This window comes from Carex rostrata, chromosome 18 (genome assembly GCF_964058835.1).
Source record: "Carex rostrata chromosome 18, lpCarRost1.2, whole genome shotgun sequence".
NCBI classification, from domain to species: domain Eukaryota; kingdom Viridiplantae; phylum Streptophyta; class Magnoliopsida; order Poales; family Cyperaceae; genus Carex; species Carex rostrata.
In genome coordinates, this window is record NC_135935.1 from 5592829 (window position 1) to 5611903 (window position 19075).

Here is a 19075-nt window from a genome sequence, read left to right on the forward strand (position 1 = left end):
TATTTGGCAAGGATTAGATGCATCTTTTCTCTATGAAAGAGTAAAACTCATGTGTCAATGTATTGTTAATTTCCTATTACTCTTGCCTGGCATTCTGTGCCCTGATATATTCGACAAGAAAACCATCATGCTTCGAAATAAACTTTGTTTATTTACTTTATATCATTTCTTAGTAGCAACACTGAATCGATGCATGAGGAACAATCAACTGAAAATAGATTATTTGATACGAGTCGATGCCCCAGAAAAATCCAAATGGACTTGTCTGCTCTGACAAATTTTTCCTTATCTTAATACTGTAAAGGGCAACATCAGAGATTAACAACTTGATATTTCAGACTCAAAAAGCCGAAAACTAAAATGCCCGTTCCTAAAAACTGAAGCATGATAAAGTTTCAGCAGGTACCCGAGTGGGAATTATGTTGATATCTTTGTATTGCATATAGGGCTTTGGCTTTTGTCTACTAGATCGAGCAGTGTATCCAGGTTGCAACTTGCAACTTGCAAAACAATGCAATCATTGCATAATATTTGGGAGGAAATAATATAAAAAAATCTCAAAGCAAAGAAAATTTAGCCTCATATTTTGGTTCAAATGATTTTCAAGTTCAACACAATAAACTCAAACACAGCCTCCAGAAACAAAAGTATCAAATATTTCATCTAGAAGACCACAATTGGTTTTGATTACACTCATGCATAATCCCATTGAGAAGCAAGTATAGACGTACACATTGAAGTTATTGAAACTCTATTGCCTCCCTCATGCATCAGAAGGTTGTAGCTCTCTGATTGAGCCATGTTATTCCTGCAAGCCTTAAATTTACAAGATCCAAGATTAAAAAGCCACAAGATAACCATAAAATTAACCAAAAGAAGGTAAACCTTTCTTTCAAAGCATATACTCCGACTAAATTTTAGAAGCGAGATTTCAGATTCTTTTACCTAATTCAAGGGTTTGTTTTCTGTGAAGCAGCCTGTGTTCAAAAAGGAAAAAAGGATAGGATAAGTAATTTAGTCTATAACTAGGATGCGGGAAGTTGGCATAACAATAACATCTGCACAAAGTATAAACAATAAATAACAAAAAGGAAATATATACCAAGGAAGAAATTTTCAGTAGCTCTCTGATAGCCATGGTGGCATATGATGAAGTTGGCAAAGTAAAACCAAACTTGAGGGCTAACTTCTCTTTAGGTACTATATGAGAGCCCTCAACCCCAGTCGTCAGTGACTCATCCTTCTTTTCACCTTCAGTTGCTTTTTTGTTTATAATATCAAGATCAGTCTCAGCTAGAGATGTATTATCCTCTGTGTATTTTATCAATTCCCTGCACAAGGACAAGAAATAGAAGAATAAATTAATGCAATCATACCAAAAGGTACAAGGATTGCCTTACCAGCTCCCTAATAGTCCAACATGCTAATTATGTCCAGGATGTCCTCAATTCAACCCAAGAACTTGCAAATTGAGTCAGGTCACACCTAACGACTCAAGCAGGTTTGCATTAAATATTACATTATAATTACTATGATATACATTGATAATCTTCACGATGAAGCATTAAAGCCAAGAAATTTTACAGATAGCCAACCTATTATGCAATTTGAGCATCGCTTGATCATGCATTACAACAACAACAACAACAACCAAGCCTTTAGTCCCAAACAAGTTGGGGTAGGCTTCATCGTGCATTGAGGATAAAAAGTTCAGACTTAATGCATGTAACATATCGATCATTCGTAAAATGTTCGATTTCATTTCTTAATCTTTATTTATTACTATCATCAATATTGACTGTTTAATTAACTACCAAGTTGGAGAAACAGTACTCGGGTTTTTTGTATACTCTCTGATCTCTTCTTATATTTTTGAAATCAATTGAAATTATTTCTGTTATTGTTTATTGATCTTTTCTTTATGACCAAATAAGATTAACTGAAACCCTACAAAACCTCCATGTCCCAAGGGTTACCAGTTGGGGTCAGTTCAGGGGTGAAACCTTAGCTGATGGGCCCATTTTCTTACTTGATAGTCTTTTGAAGTGGCATATGGCAGTTAAACCTTCGCCTGACAATTTATCTGAGAAAGGTAACCAAAAAAAAACTCCCCTTGATATTCTTTTAAGCTCATTAGCTGCTCAAACCAGTCATTTTACAGAAAAGTGAGAAAACCGATATCATTCCCTTAACATAATTATCCAATCTAAACAAGAAAATCATCCAAATCAAAACTATATAGAACAAAGCATGAGTATCGCCTGCCTGACAATTTATCTGAGAAAGGTAACCAAAAAAAAAACTCCCCTTGATATTCTTTTAAGTTCGTTAGATGCTCAAACCAGTCATTTTACAGAAAAGTGAGAAAACCGATATCATTCCCTTAACATAATTATCCAATCTAAACAAGAAAATCATCCAAATCAAGACTATATAGAACAAAGCAAGAGTATCGCCTGCTTCATTATTTTCCAACAGCAGACTCTACATAAGACAAAAAAATAGAAATAATCAAAGAAGAACTTACCACATATAGTCAATGGGTCGCTGGTATACCCGTCTGTAGCCTCCTGTCATGCTTGTGATAGAAAATTCCCTGTATTTTAACACTTATTAGCTGGCATCCAAAGAATTTGAAAAATTGCTCCCTTCATTATCTACCGGAAGTCCCTTCTCGTCATTTAAGAAATAAACCTACTCTATTAAATAAGTTCAACCAAATTCCAGGCCTCTTGTTCACTATTTGCAAGAAACTCCCTTCTTTATGAAAAAATTCCAATTTTAAGTCTCTAATACTCCTGAAATCATCAGTAATTCATTTTTTTTTAATAATGCATCAAGAAAACTACATTAGAAAGCATAGTAACAAGATCCACAAATTATTTGTTTCCAGCATCTTCCCAAATGAAAAGAAAAATTAAACAGATTTCCAAATTAAACCCAATTTATATGAACTTTACGAACTAATCTTAGAATTTGTTTTCTTTCTTAAAGCTTCAGAATTGTGATATGTTTATATGCATTATAAGAAAATGAACTATTCCTGAATTATCCCGTATTATAAGTGAATCACAAATTTTAGACCTTGGCGAATTATTACCGAATCCCAAAATTAGTCACAATGTTAGCAAGATTCAATCTACTATATAAACGCTTCACTTGCCATTTTCACTACATTTAACCAACTTCGTGATGCTGGAAAAATAAAAATGCCATGGTCCAACTAGTGCAGTGACTCATTACAAAACTGAATTAATAGCAAACTTCTATAAAAAAAAGGGGCTATGAAATACGGCGAGTCTATGGCACTTTAAGAAACTTATTTGAAGGAAGTATGGATATGTTTAATAAAATCAAAGAAAGATAAATCAATAAAGACTAGGCCTATCAAAGAAAACATGCCAACAGACTTACTTCACTCCATGGGCACTCTCTGTCAAGCTGATACCATCCTGAGTCATTCCAAAGGGAAAAATATGGCAATTAATATTGATTACTATATTAAAATAAACTGAAAATACAAGTGATATTCATGTTCAATTAATTAATGTTTTTACTTAATAATATTGTAAATTTCAGGACTCCAGTGCATCCCAATCTAATACACATGAACATTACATCAAGCTCACAAGTGCATCTTAAAAAAATAATCAGAATCGATAAAAAAGTTTGAACCCCTTATCTCTGTGTTGTATCGCAATACTTACATAAATAAGAAAGAATTTGAACCTTAACTAGAAAACATGTCAAGAGGTGGAAAAACAAGGAATCACCAAAATATCAAGAACAAGATATGAATATGACTATATGAGATACAATCACCTTTTCAGCCATTTCATGATAAATGCTAGCAACATCATTCTCAGGATAGATCACTCTTGACCTATACAAAAAGTAAACTGCAATTATTTTCATTCACATAAGGATTCAGATAGAGTAACACCGGTTTTGTTACCAGAAGAAGGATGAGAAGAGGTCAAGAGGAAGAGATAATGGATACAGATGAAAATGGAAATTATTATTGTTCTCCATCTTGTAGGACTGTTGTTAAATTTTTTCCTTTCATTCTACAACAACAACAACCAAGCCTTTAGTCCCAAACAAGTTGGGGTAGGCTAGAAATGAAACCCAATCACAATCATAAAATCAAGATAAGTAGTAACTTTCCTTTCATTCTATTATACCAAAATTTGGAGGATGACAATGTACAAGTCTTTGAGATTAAATTAATGAGCTTCTTTATCCTGGACCACCAAATATAAATTTATCACCAATCAAGGTAAACATATTGAATTTTATTTCCCTTCCATCCCTTCCACTACACTCAACCAAACATAGTGTTATACTTGGCTGCTTACCCTGGCAACGGAAGCACAACATCGTCAAAGGTGTAGATACCCTTTGATACATCCTCATGATCAACTACCTATCAAAAGAAATTAAGAAAGGTATAAATAAATTTCAGCTATAGTTTCCATCTCATGTGTGTACTTTCTTATACTTTGTTTTATTTTGTTAACATCATCACATGCCATCTTCAAAATGGTAGAGCAACTAAATACGGGCATTTAAATCACAACTAATTAGACAAATATCCAACCTTAACAACAGGCAGTTTTTCTTCAGGCTGTAATTCACTGGATGCATCTGCTAGAAAAGCATCAGCCCCATCGCTCTCGGTCTCTAAACTGTCAATAACTGTTGTCTCCTCAGGCAAGCTGTCTTTGCAATAAACTAAATCACCAACTACAACTTGTGACATTCCTGCAATCATATATTATGTTAATAATTAGCAATTAATACAATAGATAATCATAACAAATAAGAAGACTATGCTTGACTGTACTCACCATACTTCTGCACCCTCAAGCTAGCAGCATGATTCCACAGGTAACTTTGATAGCTATGCACATACCTAAAAAGGAATATTATCAGAAAAGAATCCACTCTAAAGCCTGTGACGGATGAAGGAGAAAAAAGGGTGCAACATGACTCTTTAATACATACATCATTCTAAGAGTTCTAGGTATTGCCTTCAGTGCATGCAGATAATTACCTGGGCATTTCTTCAAACACTGTAGCTGTACACAGTATAAAACAAATTAGCTTAACTTAGAGGAAACAGCAATCACCTCTTGCTATGAAGAAGCACATCTAAGATTCCATCTCTACTCGAGATTTTCTTCTTATTTATTTTTTTTAAATAAAAGCTCCCGTGAACCCCGAAATCCATTTCTTTTTGGATATCTCTTGCCAGAATCGAACATGTGTCTCTCCATTGAGAGGCAATGCCTATACCATCAGTGCGGCCTGCGGTTCTGAGGAATAAGATCCCATTTGCCTAGTCTCTTAAATGTTGACATACCAAATTACCCCCTTGAATAAAATAATGATCAACAAATTTACAACCTAATATTACAACATGGCCCCAATTATTTTCCAGTATTTTATTTGTTCAATATAAAGTTTTGGCCTTCTAAGATTTATTATGCAAGCCAAGGAACACCATACCACAAATAATTAAGAGATTAACCTGCAAACTTACAATAGATCTCTCAGCAACAAGATAGCGAGGCAAATTTCTCAACATTTCATCAATATTTCCATCTTCCTTGTAATGTTCTCTAAACTCCTTTACAGCTTCGTTCTGTTTGAATTTTTTGAATTAAGGAGACATACAACAATGACTTGGACTAAATTCATGGAGTTCAAGAACAAATGTTATTGCTTAGGATATCTCCTTCTCTTGGGTTTAGAATCAAATCAACAGCACTCTTCCATTCTCCTCTTAGTAATGGAGCACCAATGAGGTGTGTTGGTATAGGGCCACTTCCGAAACGCTGATACACATGCAAAACATAGTCAGCTTAAGAAGGAAGTTGATGGTTACTAATCCACGATATTTTCATTTAAAAGTGTTGAGAAAGAATAGATTAACAGCTGAAGGCATTGTACTGTAACCATTACCTGTATAGACCGGCATATATCTGGTTGGAAGAATAGCATTACCCTAGTGTAACAGTACAATCCCTGTCTCATTTCATCATTCTTTGTAATTTATATGGTGATTATTTGAAATTCTAAAATTGTTTTTGCAAACTAATTATAAATTTTGTTTCCATAAAGAACCCTGAGCATACTATTGTATGAGGCTAGAGGCCTAGAGATGCTATTGTACTAACTGTTAAAAATAAATGTTTCAGTTGCAAACAAATTGAAAGTGCAACCTCTTTTAGGAAACAAGATAGATCGAAAAATAGCTTTGCTAAACCTGTAGGCCGTAATAATTAATGAAACCCTGTTTTCCTAAGCTGTCTGCAGCATTTCTTATTATTTCCTCGGAATCTCCAACAACATCCCTACAAAAACCTCAACAACATCAATTTTCAATCCTGTTATACTATGTTTAACCTAATAAGAATGAAGATCACACAGATTAAGTACCTGAGGGTTATTGTGAAGTGATTTCCCTTTAGCTGACCGAGAACAAGACCTTCTTTAACATAACTAGAATGAGTAGTCAAATACTCAATGTCTAATTAGGAGTAAGAAAAAAGAAGGTAATGTAGAAAAAAAAAAAATTGCATGGACTCACCAAAAGTTTCCAATCTTAATGCCAAAGAGTCTACTATTAAGAGCTGCTAATCTCTTGGGATGCACCTTGAATATGGTCACCTAATTGAAAAGATGTTCCTTTTAGATAATTAAAGCTGCTATTTTATTTTAATACTGGCTTGGTTTTCCCAATTTAAAAACCCATGTGACCCACAAGTAACCACAACTAAGCCTTACGGTCCTCCAAAATCTTCAATTTTGCAAACAAACATCAACCCTATCAAAAATTTCACAATAAGAACTCAACAGTGCAACTTCTCTCAACTAGAACTATCCGAGCTTTGACATATACTCATTTTAGCCTCAATTTTCCCAAATGAACATCTACCAACACAGAAAAGGTAAAACCAAACCTGTTGTGTTGACACAGAACGCTTATCTTTTGTTCCCGCAAAGCCAAATGCACGTTGCTGCATAAATGAAGTTACAGAATATAACCTGGTTGAATCAATAAATAAACTAACAATGATTATCCGTTTGAAAACTGATATAATTAACTATAGGAAGTACCTGAATTCCAAGCATTTTCCCAATCACCCCCAGTGCATCCTGGGTGTCCTTGTTCTCCTTGTAAAGGTGAAACCTGACAATTACATACAGTAGTATGCTTATTTTAATCTTATAGTCTAATACATGCTTATTGATCCTGGTAAATATTATTTCAATAATATTTCGCTTTAAAGTTCACATGTTCGGTAAGAAAAAAAATATAACAAGAAGTTCAAAAAGATAGAAAGCAAACAGGAGCTTTACCTGACAAACTTTCCTAAATGCCAGCTGTCAGAACCTCTACTATCAAACTTTCCACCCTCTCTTGTATCTGAGCCATAAGTACCTTTCCTTTTCTTCCCTCTCTTGTTATTGCCTCTATTTCCAGCTTGACAAGAACTAAACCTCACTCTTACACATTTGCTTTTGTCATCAGGCCCTTCAACCGTGTCCGTTATAAAGAAATTGAAATTCTTCTTAAAAAAGTTATGAACATCCTAAAATAAATATTAACACAACAAGCTTAAAATGTTATCCAGAAAACATACTCAAGAATGAGCTGTGGTACAAGATTGCGGTACCATACACTCATTACCCAAGCTGGTACAACTTAAAACAAGAAACCATTCAAATTAGTTATTTATTTTTCAGCTTATTGGTATTTTGAAGTACAAAGGATTATTTACTTTATTAGTGTTTTGCAGTACTTTATGTTCTATACTTGAAGAATAATGCCCAAAATTTCTCATTCTTGCAACTACCATAAACATTCTTAAGATGCTTGCACTGCATGTCTATACCAAACCATTATCTCCTGTGATAGTATAAGTATAATCCATCAAATACTGATAATTTTGTTGCTACCTCACTAACCTCTACATTTCCTGAGATCCATATTTATTAAATCAGGTATAGAAATTTAGATTTCTGATTGAAAAGTTTTTTATAAACTTGTAGCGGATAGATGTGGTTGAGTCAACAAGGATAGTTTCGTCATCCTTTTGCTTGATCCGTAATCAGTGAGAATTGTTAGTGATGGTTGCCAATAACAAGTATAGATGTTAGTTGGAAACAATGAAAAATCAAGGGTGCTACTTGCAAACAAAATGGTTTGTGAAAGAACAATATATCAACTTTCTAAGTTATATTGATATGCTACCTAAAACAGTATCGAGTTATGACTGGCATGAAGCATGCATGGGGTTATTGTTGATAATTCTTGCCAAGTATCAGAAACTAACCGATCGATGCAACTTGTCAGAATCAGGAGAAAGAATTATTGGGTCAATTTCTTTATCTGATTCAGATGATATGTTCTCCAAAAGCACCTTTAATGCTTCTGCATCAGCATCTCCACATAAAATGCGAAAAGACTCGATTTGTGTCGAGTAATCTTTATCAATTGGACCAGACTCCTCTTCTGGCTTAATGTCAGTGCGCTGAAATTCAATTTTTAAACACATGGATCATTTGGTGATACGAGGGACGTTTTAAAAATAAAGGATGGTTTTAATAAATTGTTACCTCTTGGGGAAGATCAAATGAGGTGAGGTGGACCACTTCTCCATCTTTGGCAACCTCATTTACAATGAAGTCCGAATACCTTATCATAGAGGAAGGTAGGCATTACAAATGATGCACTAAATTGCCACATAATTTGAAATGTGAGATATTGAAATTCAAGTATCCTAGGTTCAATAAACGGGAAAAAAAATCATGTAACTAGGTCCTAATGGTAAAGTATATGTCTCGATCAGTAATTGAAGTCTGGAGGAGAAAGAGAAACACCTATGCTTCAAGACGCCACGGAAACCGGGAAGAGAGGAGACGAAGCAGGAGATGCCAACGTCGGGCTCGTCTAGGGTTTTAGGCATTGCTAGGATTAGGGTTTTAGAACAGGGAAGACAAGTGGTTGAGGCACGAGACCTGGCAGACTGGAGAAGAGGTCTTGCTAAGAGTGATCGGGCTCGCATCTGACTCGGGTTGCAGTCTTGATTCGACGAGTGCGTATCCTATGAGATGTATTTTGCGTGACAACCGGTGCCTATTCAGGGATAGCGTAGGGGGCAGTATTATTTGAACTTTGAGATTCGTGCAGAACGTATTTGAACGGTTGAGATTTTACAGAAAGTCACGCAAAATATGATGAAAATAAATCTGCTGTTATTCTCGTCCCAACCATTGATCTTCGTCAAGATTCGCACACAAAAAACTTCGCTTAGATTCATGCATTGAAAAGTTTGAACGGTTGAGATGGGAATAAGAGGTTCCTGTTATTCATTGGGAATAACAGCAGATTTATTTTCAAATATTTTAGGTTCTCATTTCACTTGTTACTGATAAAATAATGGGAGAATTTCACATATATTCCTCAAAAAATTTAAAATTAGTATTTCTCTCTTTAAACTTTGAAATTAGTATTTTCTTCTCTAAACTTCTAAAATTTACAAATTTACCCATTTTATTGTTTTATATATCAAAACTCATTTTAAATTTGTAAAATACCTAATTTATCCTTTATTAAAAGAATAAACAATCTGTAGTTTGTTTAAGAAAAATGTCAACCTTAATTTTAAGATACTCATTATACCCTTTACCTTTTATAAAATATCCATTTTTGCTCTCAAAAACTGGATACCCATTATATTTTTTACCCTTTATAAAATTACCATTTTGCCCTGAAAAAACGAGCAAATATAAGACCGGCGTTTTTCTTAAACAAGCTACATTTTTTATGCTTTTTATAAGGCGTAAAATATGTATTATATACATTTAAAATTGAGTTTTATATAAAAGGTAATATAATGGGTAAATTTGTTATTTTTTAAAGTTTAGATGGATCATTTCAAAGTTTAGAGGGGAAATATGTAATTATGGAGTTTACGAGGGGTATATATATAAAATAGCCCAAATAATAAATATGTAGCATGTGTAAGAGAGATATTTGTTATTTTGACTGGTTAGTTTTTGAAGACAAATAATTTTTTTTCTTACTTTTGATGTACATACAATCATATATTTAATTTGGTTTGATATGAGTCAGATTGTATGTATCCACCATCATGGTTTGATTTAATTTGATACAAGTTGGATTACAGCTCATATGACATTATGATTTGATTTAGGTGTGATTTGGTTGTGTTAGGTTTAAGCGTGATGCATCGTGGTGCTGGTACACACATGCTTGGTCTGGGCATGAATTAAAATGTAGGTATTCAATCACAATTTCGATTTGAAGTATATGTTTGACTTGGTTTTAATTCTAGTCCTCGTCCTCATCCTCACTACTATAATACCACGTAAATTTTTTTAGAATCCAACCACCTATCTGTCAATAGAATATCTCAGTCATTGATTCTATAAATCTCAGCCACTGATCAAAACACATCTCAATCTCAGCCTTTAATAAATTATTTTGATTTTGTACATCTGTTTCATGTTGTCAAGTGTGTAGAAATCTAAATTTAATTAAAAAAGTATCAACCACATGAAAAACCACATAGTAATTGTTTCATTTATCTACACTTTTTCCTTCCTTCTCCACGTGTTTTCTATTCATTTATCTAAATTTAAACTGATGCCTACACATCATGCATGGCCAAAAAAAACCTTACAGGCAAGTCAACTGGTCCGTAAAACAACACATCACCGAAAATCACTACTTGAAGCACATAGCAATATGGTACTAGGTCACATCAAACAATGTTATGCATATTTACTATTCATGTGGCAACCTCCACTGCTATAATTATTAACTTACTGTTCACCTTAATTCAAACTATTTGGATTCCCAATGTAGGCGGCAGCAAGCTCCAAGTAGAAGCAACTTCATCATTGAATGATAGCCGGAAGACATAGTGTTTCCTATGTTCTTCTCATTTTCAATTTCTCTTGCTTCCATGATTATGGTGTTATTTCTCCTATTTGTTATAGTATCAGCTACTAGCTTGTAGTTTTACATTAAGACACAGTAAATATTTCTTCAAAATTCCTAAAGTTAGTGCATCAACTCACGTTGAAATCCAAATCAAATTAGTTTCACGATTCCAAATGAGCATCTAATACGTTGTTCAATGACATTCAAAAATTAATATGGATTATATACTAAATAGAAGAGGTGCACTGATAAGATTATTGCTCTCAATATTATGCATATGTTACTGTACAATGTGTCTGCGCAATTCAATAGTACAATTTCATTTGTGCTTTTCCATAGTCCCATAGTCCATATCATGATTTCTCATAATCCATATCATGATTTCTCATAATCCATATCATGTCCATCATATCATAATGCATACGTTAATTTAGAAACATTGTAGTGTTTTAAATATGTATGAATTTATGTAATTTGTACATTAAAGAGTACAATTGAGCATTTTAGAAATCTGTTTTGGTTTAGAGGTATTTTTCAGAAATTGTATCAACTAGATGAAGGTGACCCTGACCTTTTAAGTATTTGTTCTTCTAGAAGTAATCTGGAATTGTGTTACTAAAACAACATAACATCAGTTTTTGCTACTACATTGCTTTTTGAAACATTGTAATGACTTGCTGTTATTTTAGAAGTATCACCTGCTGTCATATATTGTTGGTACATGACTTATTTTTGCTGCTACATTGCTGGTACGTGGCATTTAAAAATTGTATCATTATGGCATTGCTGGTACATTGTTGGTACATGGCATTGTTTTATTGTTATCATTCTTATCAATGGTACATGGCATTGTTTTTTTCCACATAGAAGATATCTATTTTCTCATAACTTTTTGAAATTTTTCTTTGCAGATTGATCTCTTCTCGGTTGATCTTACCAAATTTTGATGCATTTAACGTCGAGTACAAAGTTTTACTGTTTTTCCACAACGTATTTGTAAATAAACATAGAGTGATAACCTTTTCATATAATTAAGAGTTTCTTTATGGCAATCAAGTAATGGGTTTTCTTACAGTGGAAAAATTTGCTCAACTTAAGTGTCTAAATTATTTCTGGTTGGATATGAATGTCGCGCGAGTGCATTTCATGATGAAGACTCGCCGTAATAACAAACTTTACTTAGTCCTTTTAGATAATGATGATGTAAGAATCACATTATTCTTTCAATTGTCATATTTAGTTGTATTATTTCCTACATGTTGTTATTGGCTCGATATATGTATTTCATCTTTTAACATTTGGTTCTTTTAGAGAGTAAAAAGTTGGCCAAAGTTATGGACGAGATGAAATCGGATGTAGAAAACCAAGTTCGAGTTGGGAATTTGATTTGTTTGAAGGATTTCAAAGTCGAACCGGCATATGAAAAGTATATTGTTTTTGCTAAATGTAAAATAGTGGACCGAGATTTTCAAATTGCTTTTCACAAGGATACCACTATCATTCCCCTTCCTTAAAGCATATGTAATCTTCCTCTTTATCCCATGGTGCCATCAATTGAAACAATTTACGGGATCCAACACGGCAATCATCTCATAGGTAATTAACTTTTGTATAGATAGTTATTATTTAGGAGCTGTTAGTGTTTCCAAAAAATCTTTCTTAATTTTAATGGACACCTTACAATTTTTATTTCCTTTAGATGTAGTGGGTCGAATCTGTTATGGGCATAAAGTGGAATACCTTAATCGAGATGGAGGATATCATGTACCTGCCCTTGAGATTTATCTACTGGATTGGACGTGAGTTAGAATTATAGTGTTACTTACAAAAGTTATATTATATAGATGATTTCCCACTAACTTTGTATTTCTATTCATTGCATTTGTTCAACTCCTTTAATTTTCCAAATACAATGTGATTGCATTAGTTCTGATCGGCTTACCTTTGACTAATCATGTGAGGCTTGTTTGTGCATGTCATGATAGGTCTATCATCTTTGTCACTCGGGTGAAAGTAATTCTTCATACACCACGTACGGCATTCATATTTGTCCTCTTTTCAATTTTTAGTATTCCTCTCTTGGTAACGTATAAAAATATGTTAAATATGAATTTATTTGCAGTTAATTATTTGCAAACCACAGATATTTTCAGTGTTACTTTTGATCCAATCATGTCGGAAGTCTTGGCCTTGACACATAGGTAATTGTAATTTTAAAAAACAATTAGAATGTTGTTATCTTTAATAAATCAATAATGTTTATGATTTTCTTTAATTTGCACAAAATTAACATACTTGTTTAATTATGCAAGGATGGAGTCAAATAATGTTCGGGGTTTAGGACATGGATATTATTGTTGTGTTTGATGTTGTCATTTTTGTAGTTTTGTCGGGTAGCTATTTTTCTCAAATTTTACTTTGCTTTGTTATGAAAGACCAGCACCCAACCAATTAAGGTTCAATATATTTTGAAATTTTGTTGGGTAGTTCTTTTAGTTCTTTTGTGAAATGTTGTTTTGTTCCTGTTATGGATGTATAAATTGTAGTGTGCTGAAAGACATTTGTTTTATGATAGTTTCTGTTATTTTCTGTTAATTTTCTTTTACCATGGTCTGACAGAGGGCATTGTCAAATTAAACAAGGAACCATATTGTTTCTGAAAATCACATAATGCATATAGAATATAGAGTGTTTACTCCATATTTTTTATTAAAAACATTATTCTTTCAATTATATAGGTCAAAATTGACAAAAATTGGAGTTTTTTAGTTTTAACCTTGTCTTTTATTCAAAAAATTATATATATATTGTATATCAGAAAAGTCAATAAACAGATTTATAAATTTATGAAAGTCCTTGTATGTTTCATTTTCAGAGACCTTATATCATATTTATATGTTGATTGGAAGCTTCACATTATCATTTCACTTAATCAGGTCTGAGAAACTAATAGATTGAATCAGTATATCAAATACTCAATGTAAAATGATATATTTGACATACTGTTTTAAATTTTCAGTAGTTTACCATGCAATATTTCTTAGATGGAACAAATAAGGACCGATATCACAAAGCATATGCACAAAGACCATACTGTTTTAAATGCGTGATTTTTGTTAAAGTTGTTTTTATGCTACGTATTTTTTTGAGCACGTATAACCCTGCAAATTGCTAGTTGCCTTACTATTAAATTGTTGATTCAGATGTTTATATTATATTTAAGACGAGTTGGATAGCAAAATTAGATCAAGTGATATTCTACCTATCTAATAAAATAGTAAAAAAAATATAAGAAATATTATAAAATTTGATATACAAATACATTATCATATGAAAATCAAGGTGAACGATTTAGATCGACTATTTGGATTATTGAATTGCTATAAGGCTCGGTTGAGGATGGAATAAGGTGTGTGAGATGCAACATCACATGCTTAGACTTAGGGATAACACTAATAAAAAAGAATATTTTCTTTTTTGGAGTGGATTCACGATATACATTTTGCAATGGGAATCACTTTGAACAGTTCATATCAGATCGACTATTTGGACATTCAAAATGAAATTGATTCGTAGTACAGACCAATCTGCGCTATGCATAGTACCATAGCCTCACCCATGACAAATTATGAATGAATTTCACCAACTGATGGGCTTTCTGTATAAAATTGGGATGCTGATTTTTTTTTTTGCACTGATTTAACATTTTTTAGGAGAATGTTTACCCTTTTACCCCGAGATAGGATTAATTTCTTGCACTTTTAACCTTACTTCTAAGTCAATCCTAAGTCGGACCTATTCAATTACTATAATTTTAAAAATTATTATGGGTCTAACATACTATAATTTTTAAAAGGTTCAATAACTTTCTTTAGTCATGTGTAAATCTCTATGGAACTAGGGAGTTTAAAGAAAGAACAAGACCTGAAGATCAAATTGAAAATGAGGCACTAGCAATTTATCAAATTGTTTACTAAAAGGCTCAAACTGCTCGTAGCAATTTATCAAATTGTTTACTAAAAGGCTCAAATTGCTCGTAAAGTTTTATAACTGTTAGGAGGAAAGTTGGAGATTTATCTATTGAGTTGGTATGTCCAATGATTAGAAAACCACAAAATGAAGCTATAGAAGAGCTCCGAGTGAGCCAAACCACGCTTAAGATGTGGTGCAGAATTAAAGGTATAAAACGATGGCCCTATGGCATTCTAACAAGCATAGACGGTCTTGCAAGGAATGTTAAGGTACTATATATTGAGAAATCATTTAAGTCTTACCGAGTTTTAATTTTGTGTTGTATTTTACTGACTTATCAATTAGTTACTTGAATGTTATATTTACTTTCATCGTGTACATCTTTGCATTGTGTTGTAGGAATATGGAATGGACTCATGTTTGAAAGTGAACGTGATTCATCTAACTCTGAGTGAGTGAGAAGAGATAAAAAGAAAGTTCCAAGAAGATGCCAATAAATGATGAAATCTTTTTGATAAGAAACTCTATGTGTAAGAGGAAGTCTAACAAGAGATGTTATGTCAAGAATGTGCAGAGCTAAATGTATATTATTTGATTTTGGAAATCTGTTTTATGTGTTGTTCTCTTTAAATTATATATGTGGCCCTTTTGAATCTTAAAATTATATATGTGGCCTTTTTGAATCTTGAAATTATATATGTGGCACTTTATATTATTTGTGATTGAAAGCGCGCAAGAATTGCTTACAAGAAGAAGAGAATAAATCTTGGATGCGATGCAATTTTAAAAATATGTAATCTTGGATATTTCTAGAATGAAATACTAATGTTCTTGTTTGCTTTTATTATTAACTACTATATGATTATGCAATCAATTTTTAAATTAATCGCATTTAAATAAATAATCAAAATAATATTTTGATCCCCATTGCAACGCACGGGCACTTGACTAGTATAATTCAAGTACACTAAATTTGGGTTGGATTTTATGTGTCTCGGATTAATCAATGGCGTAGTCAGGATTTGAGCTAGCAATGAGCAAAAGGTTCCGAGTTACCGAGTCGGTGGGCAAAATTAATTTATATACTTGAATCATTTTAATCAGTCTTACCGAATTTTAAATCAGATTTAAACAGAAATCAAGAAAAATATTAATACTCAACAATTTTAGTCAATTATCAGTCACAATTTGTAATTTAATCCATTCAATTGAATTGCAGTATTGAATTGTCAAATAACAGAGGTAGACAATCTAATTTTTAAGAATAGACAAAAAATATGTTTGGGCCTTAAGTCTAGAGGTGCAGAGAGATGCATGAGCAAAGAAGTGTTAAGTATCTCCTACGAATTGAGTATTTTTTTTATTTTTATTATTTAAGAATTACAAGTTCGACAAGAATTAATACTTCTAGTGAAATAAATAAAATTACACGACATGCACCTTTAATCATAAAATAATTTTATGGTTTCGCCCATCTCGTCTGGTTTCGGAAGTGGTTTGTGTTGGATTTCGGCATGAAATTAAATGCCTTTTATGTTGAATGTTAGACATGTACATACCATTTATTTAGGTTTCGAATTTGATTGGGCCTTCATTTGTTCGATCTTTGAGATACGAATGGGTCTTCATTTGTTTTGGTTTTGGGGTATGAATGGGCCTTTGACATAACAATTGCATGAATAATTAAGAAAACAATTTCAAATAAAAAAAAGAAGAAAAAAAATTACATGTATAGTTATTAATTGATGGTCAAGGCCACTTGCTTTGTGAAATTAACTCTAAAAATACTCAATATACTTGATATGCGCATCCGAAATGCATTCGCGGAGGCGGAGACCATGATTAATGAAATGATTTGTTTTCTATATCAATCAGGATTTGATGACTCGGTAGAAACAAAACTCGGCGGTCAACCTCGCAATAAATGAACCGCTTCATGTGAGTGCCTTCCTAGAATCGCTGCCGTTGATATCAGAAGCAAAATCCCTCCTTGCGTTGATCCAACGGCTGACATTGCGGATATCCTCCCTAGACCTAGACACCACCGACAAGAAACCAGCCAAAAACACCGCTCCAATATTTGATGCCGATTCAGCACTTCAGCTGAAATTATGTTTAGTGTACCAATTAGGGATCTGTATTTGATACTAAATTACTAATGCCTAGATTTCTTAATTCCTAGCCTTTTACGAATACTGGCTACACGTTTAATAAGTCCAATTGTAAAAAAATATGCCTACATCCGAACTCAAATTAGGAGAATGCTGTTTAGCCGAAATTTTTATTAATAATATTTCCAAAAAATAAAAATAAAACATAAATTCTAGAGAATTCTAAATTTATCAGGGTTGCAATGACAATTGGCGGCTCTATTCTTGGAGCCCGCCATTTGTCGTTGCGTTCCCCATGAAAACTAAAAAACCCAATATTTTATCTGATTCCTGTGTTTTTTTAATATATTATTCTAATAATTTTCAAAAATAGAGAGAATAATTAATAATTTAAATATGTTAGAAAGAATATTAAATAAAATAGATAAAACATCTTCTAATTTAGATGTACTAGAAGGACTCCAAAATATTTTTCAGGTATGATTTTTTTCGAGTGTAAAAACAATAAATTATTTCTTAGTGCGTTACTAGAAAAAAAATGTTTTGTATCTGAATTATTGATTCCGGTTCAAAAGTCACTTATACTAAATAAAAAAAATATTTTGATCCTTCTAGTACATTCAAATTCTTAGATACTTCATCTATTTTTGAAAAAAAATAATTTGACTTTTATAATGATGGCAGGGAATTTCGAGCTATTTAGTAATAATAAGTTACTAGTGTGTGTGTAGCAGCTTTCATATCACAAATGAACATAGAATCAAAATACGAGTAACTAGATTTTGATATAGCAGGAAAGATAATTCTCTCCGTGTAGGAGACTGTAGATTTGAAATTGAATTTTCTTTTGAATATTAAATAGTTAGGTCTTTATGAAAAAAATAAAATAAAATCAGTATATATATAATATCTGATTGGAGCTATTCGATTCGCATAAAGACTCGTGCTCACGCATAATACTGAAGACTGAAGTAATTAACTGAATCCAGTTTTAGTTAGATTTAGTTATTAATTGAATCGTGTTGTATTTAACTTGAAATTAATTAAATTATCGAACTCGGACTAATTATACAACTTCAATTATTAAACTATATAATTATTTATTTTGTATTCTGATTATTTAGTAAAAATCAAAATATGAAATAATTATTACTTTATTCTTTTCTAGATAAAATTTATCAGCCATTGTTGATTTTACAATTAATTAGAAAAAATACATTTACAACTGAATAAAGATGAAGATCTCATATTATATCAATAATCACATACTAAAAATTATTTACATATCAAGCTTTTCAGATTTTAACTTATACTTTTGAATTTGAACAAGAACCAATTGCAAATGTAATTGAACGCCGTAGTTCGAACTAATTAAATTGAATATGAGCAAATCACAAATTATAAACTAAATTTGCAACCCTAGATCAGCTTATTAAACGAGGGTCTGCTCAGGGACGGATTCAGGATTTTCGTCAGAGGACAAAAAAATATCGAATTGGGTTTAAATAGCTAATTAGATTTAAACCCATTAATTTATTGGTACTCGATAAATAAACAATGCTCTGACTTGTAATTTCTGATGCTTTAACTTATAATTCTAATTACCAATTATAATTCAATAAATTTATTTTGATTTAACATTAAATTTAACCCGAATAACAAATCAAACATTCAGATGGGAACAAAAAAATTTCTAGAAAAAAGCAAAGTCAATCAGTACCGATAAATCACCGCTGAAACTCAAAATCCAAAAGGATCGTTATATGGTGGGTCCGCCTCTTAAACTGCTGGTATTTAGATACGAGTGCCGAAAAATAATGAAAAAGTGGAACGGTCTGGAACAAATCGCAAGCTTCTTCTGATCCGCTCTTGCTTTGATTTCAAGTTTCAGCGCTTTCTTCGTTACTAAGTTCGTTTCGGTGTTTTTACATGTACACCCTTTTAAAAAGCAAGAATGTTTTAACATTAGTCACAATAATATATTGTATTTGAATTTTTAAATTCAGGTGAC

At 32.4% G+C, this 19075-nt stretch overlaps 1 protein-coding gene and 2 long non-coding RNA genes across 4 annotated transcripts; 2 read left to right on the plus strand and 1 right to left on the minus strand.

Moving 5' to 3' along the window:
* Positions 1–530: 530 nt before the first annotated feature.
* Positions 531–9101, minus strand: LOC144569309 (Pseudouridine synthase family protein). The gene is made up of 21 exons (XM_078319590.1): positions 8893–9101; positions 8629–8707; positions 8346–8543; positions 7369–7601; positions 7126–7198; positions 6969–7025; positions 6596–6675; positions 6445–6507; positions 6272–6359; positions 5738–5840; positions 5546–5649; positions 5008–5081; positions 4851–4915; positions 4601–4764; positions 4359–4426; positions 3823–3883; positions 3415–3452; positions 2528–2596; positions 1103–1331; positions 946–977; positions 531–816 (listed from the first exon to the last, which is right to left on the minus strand). The coding sequence occupies exons 1-20, from the start codon at positions 9075–9077 to the stop codon at positions 951–953; spliced, it is 2058 nt and encodes a 685-aa protein (XP_078175716.1). The 5' UTR covers positions 9078–9101; the 3' UTR covers positions 531–816; positions 946–950.
* Positions 9102–11938: 2837 nt separating this feature from the next.
* Positions 11939–13280, plus strand: LOC144569496 (uncharacterized). 2 transcript variants are annotated; one of them, XR_013516076.1, is made up of 4 exons: positions 11939–12184; positions 12295–12577; positions 12681–13013; positions 13125–13280. It is a non-coding gene; the product is annotated as an uncharacterized LOC144569496 (long non-coding RNA). The 2 variants fall into 2 exon arrangements; XR_013516075.1 differs by having other exon boundaries at positions 11940–12184; positions 13104–13279.
* Positions 13281–15031: 1751 nt separating this feature from the next.
* LOC144569663 (uncharacterized) lies at positions 15032–15666 on the plus strand. Its single transcript, XR_013516121.1, has 2 exons — positions 15032–15222; positions 15353–15666. It is a non-coding gene; the product is annotated as an uncharacterized LOC144569663 (long non-coding RNA).
* The last annotated feature ends 3409 nt before the right edge of the window (positions 15667–19075 follow it).

What these genes read in the sequence shown, in the direction of transcription:
- LOC144569309 (XM_078319590.1), bottom strand. Translation starts at nt 9,077, where the DNA reads ATGCGAGCCCGATCACTCTTAGCAAGACCTCTTCTCCAGTCTGCCAGG. An exon ending in TTAATTATTACGGCCTACAG is followed by an intron (nt 5,841 to 6,271) that starts GTTTAGCAAAGC and finishes CATGTGTATCAG; the next exon opens with CGTTTCGGAAGTGGCCCTAT. An exon ending in GAGAGTGCCCATGGAGTGAA is followed by an intron (nt 2,597 to 3,414) that starts GTAAGTCTGTTG and finishes GTTAAAATACAG; the next exon opens with GGAATTTTCTATCACAAGCA.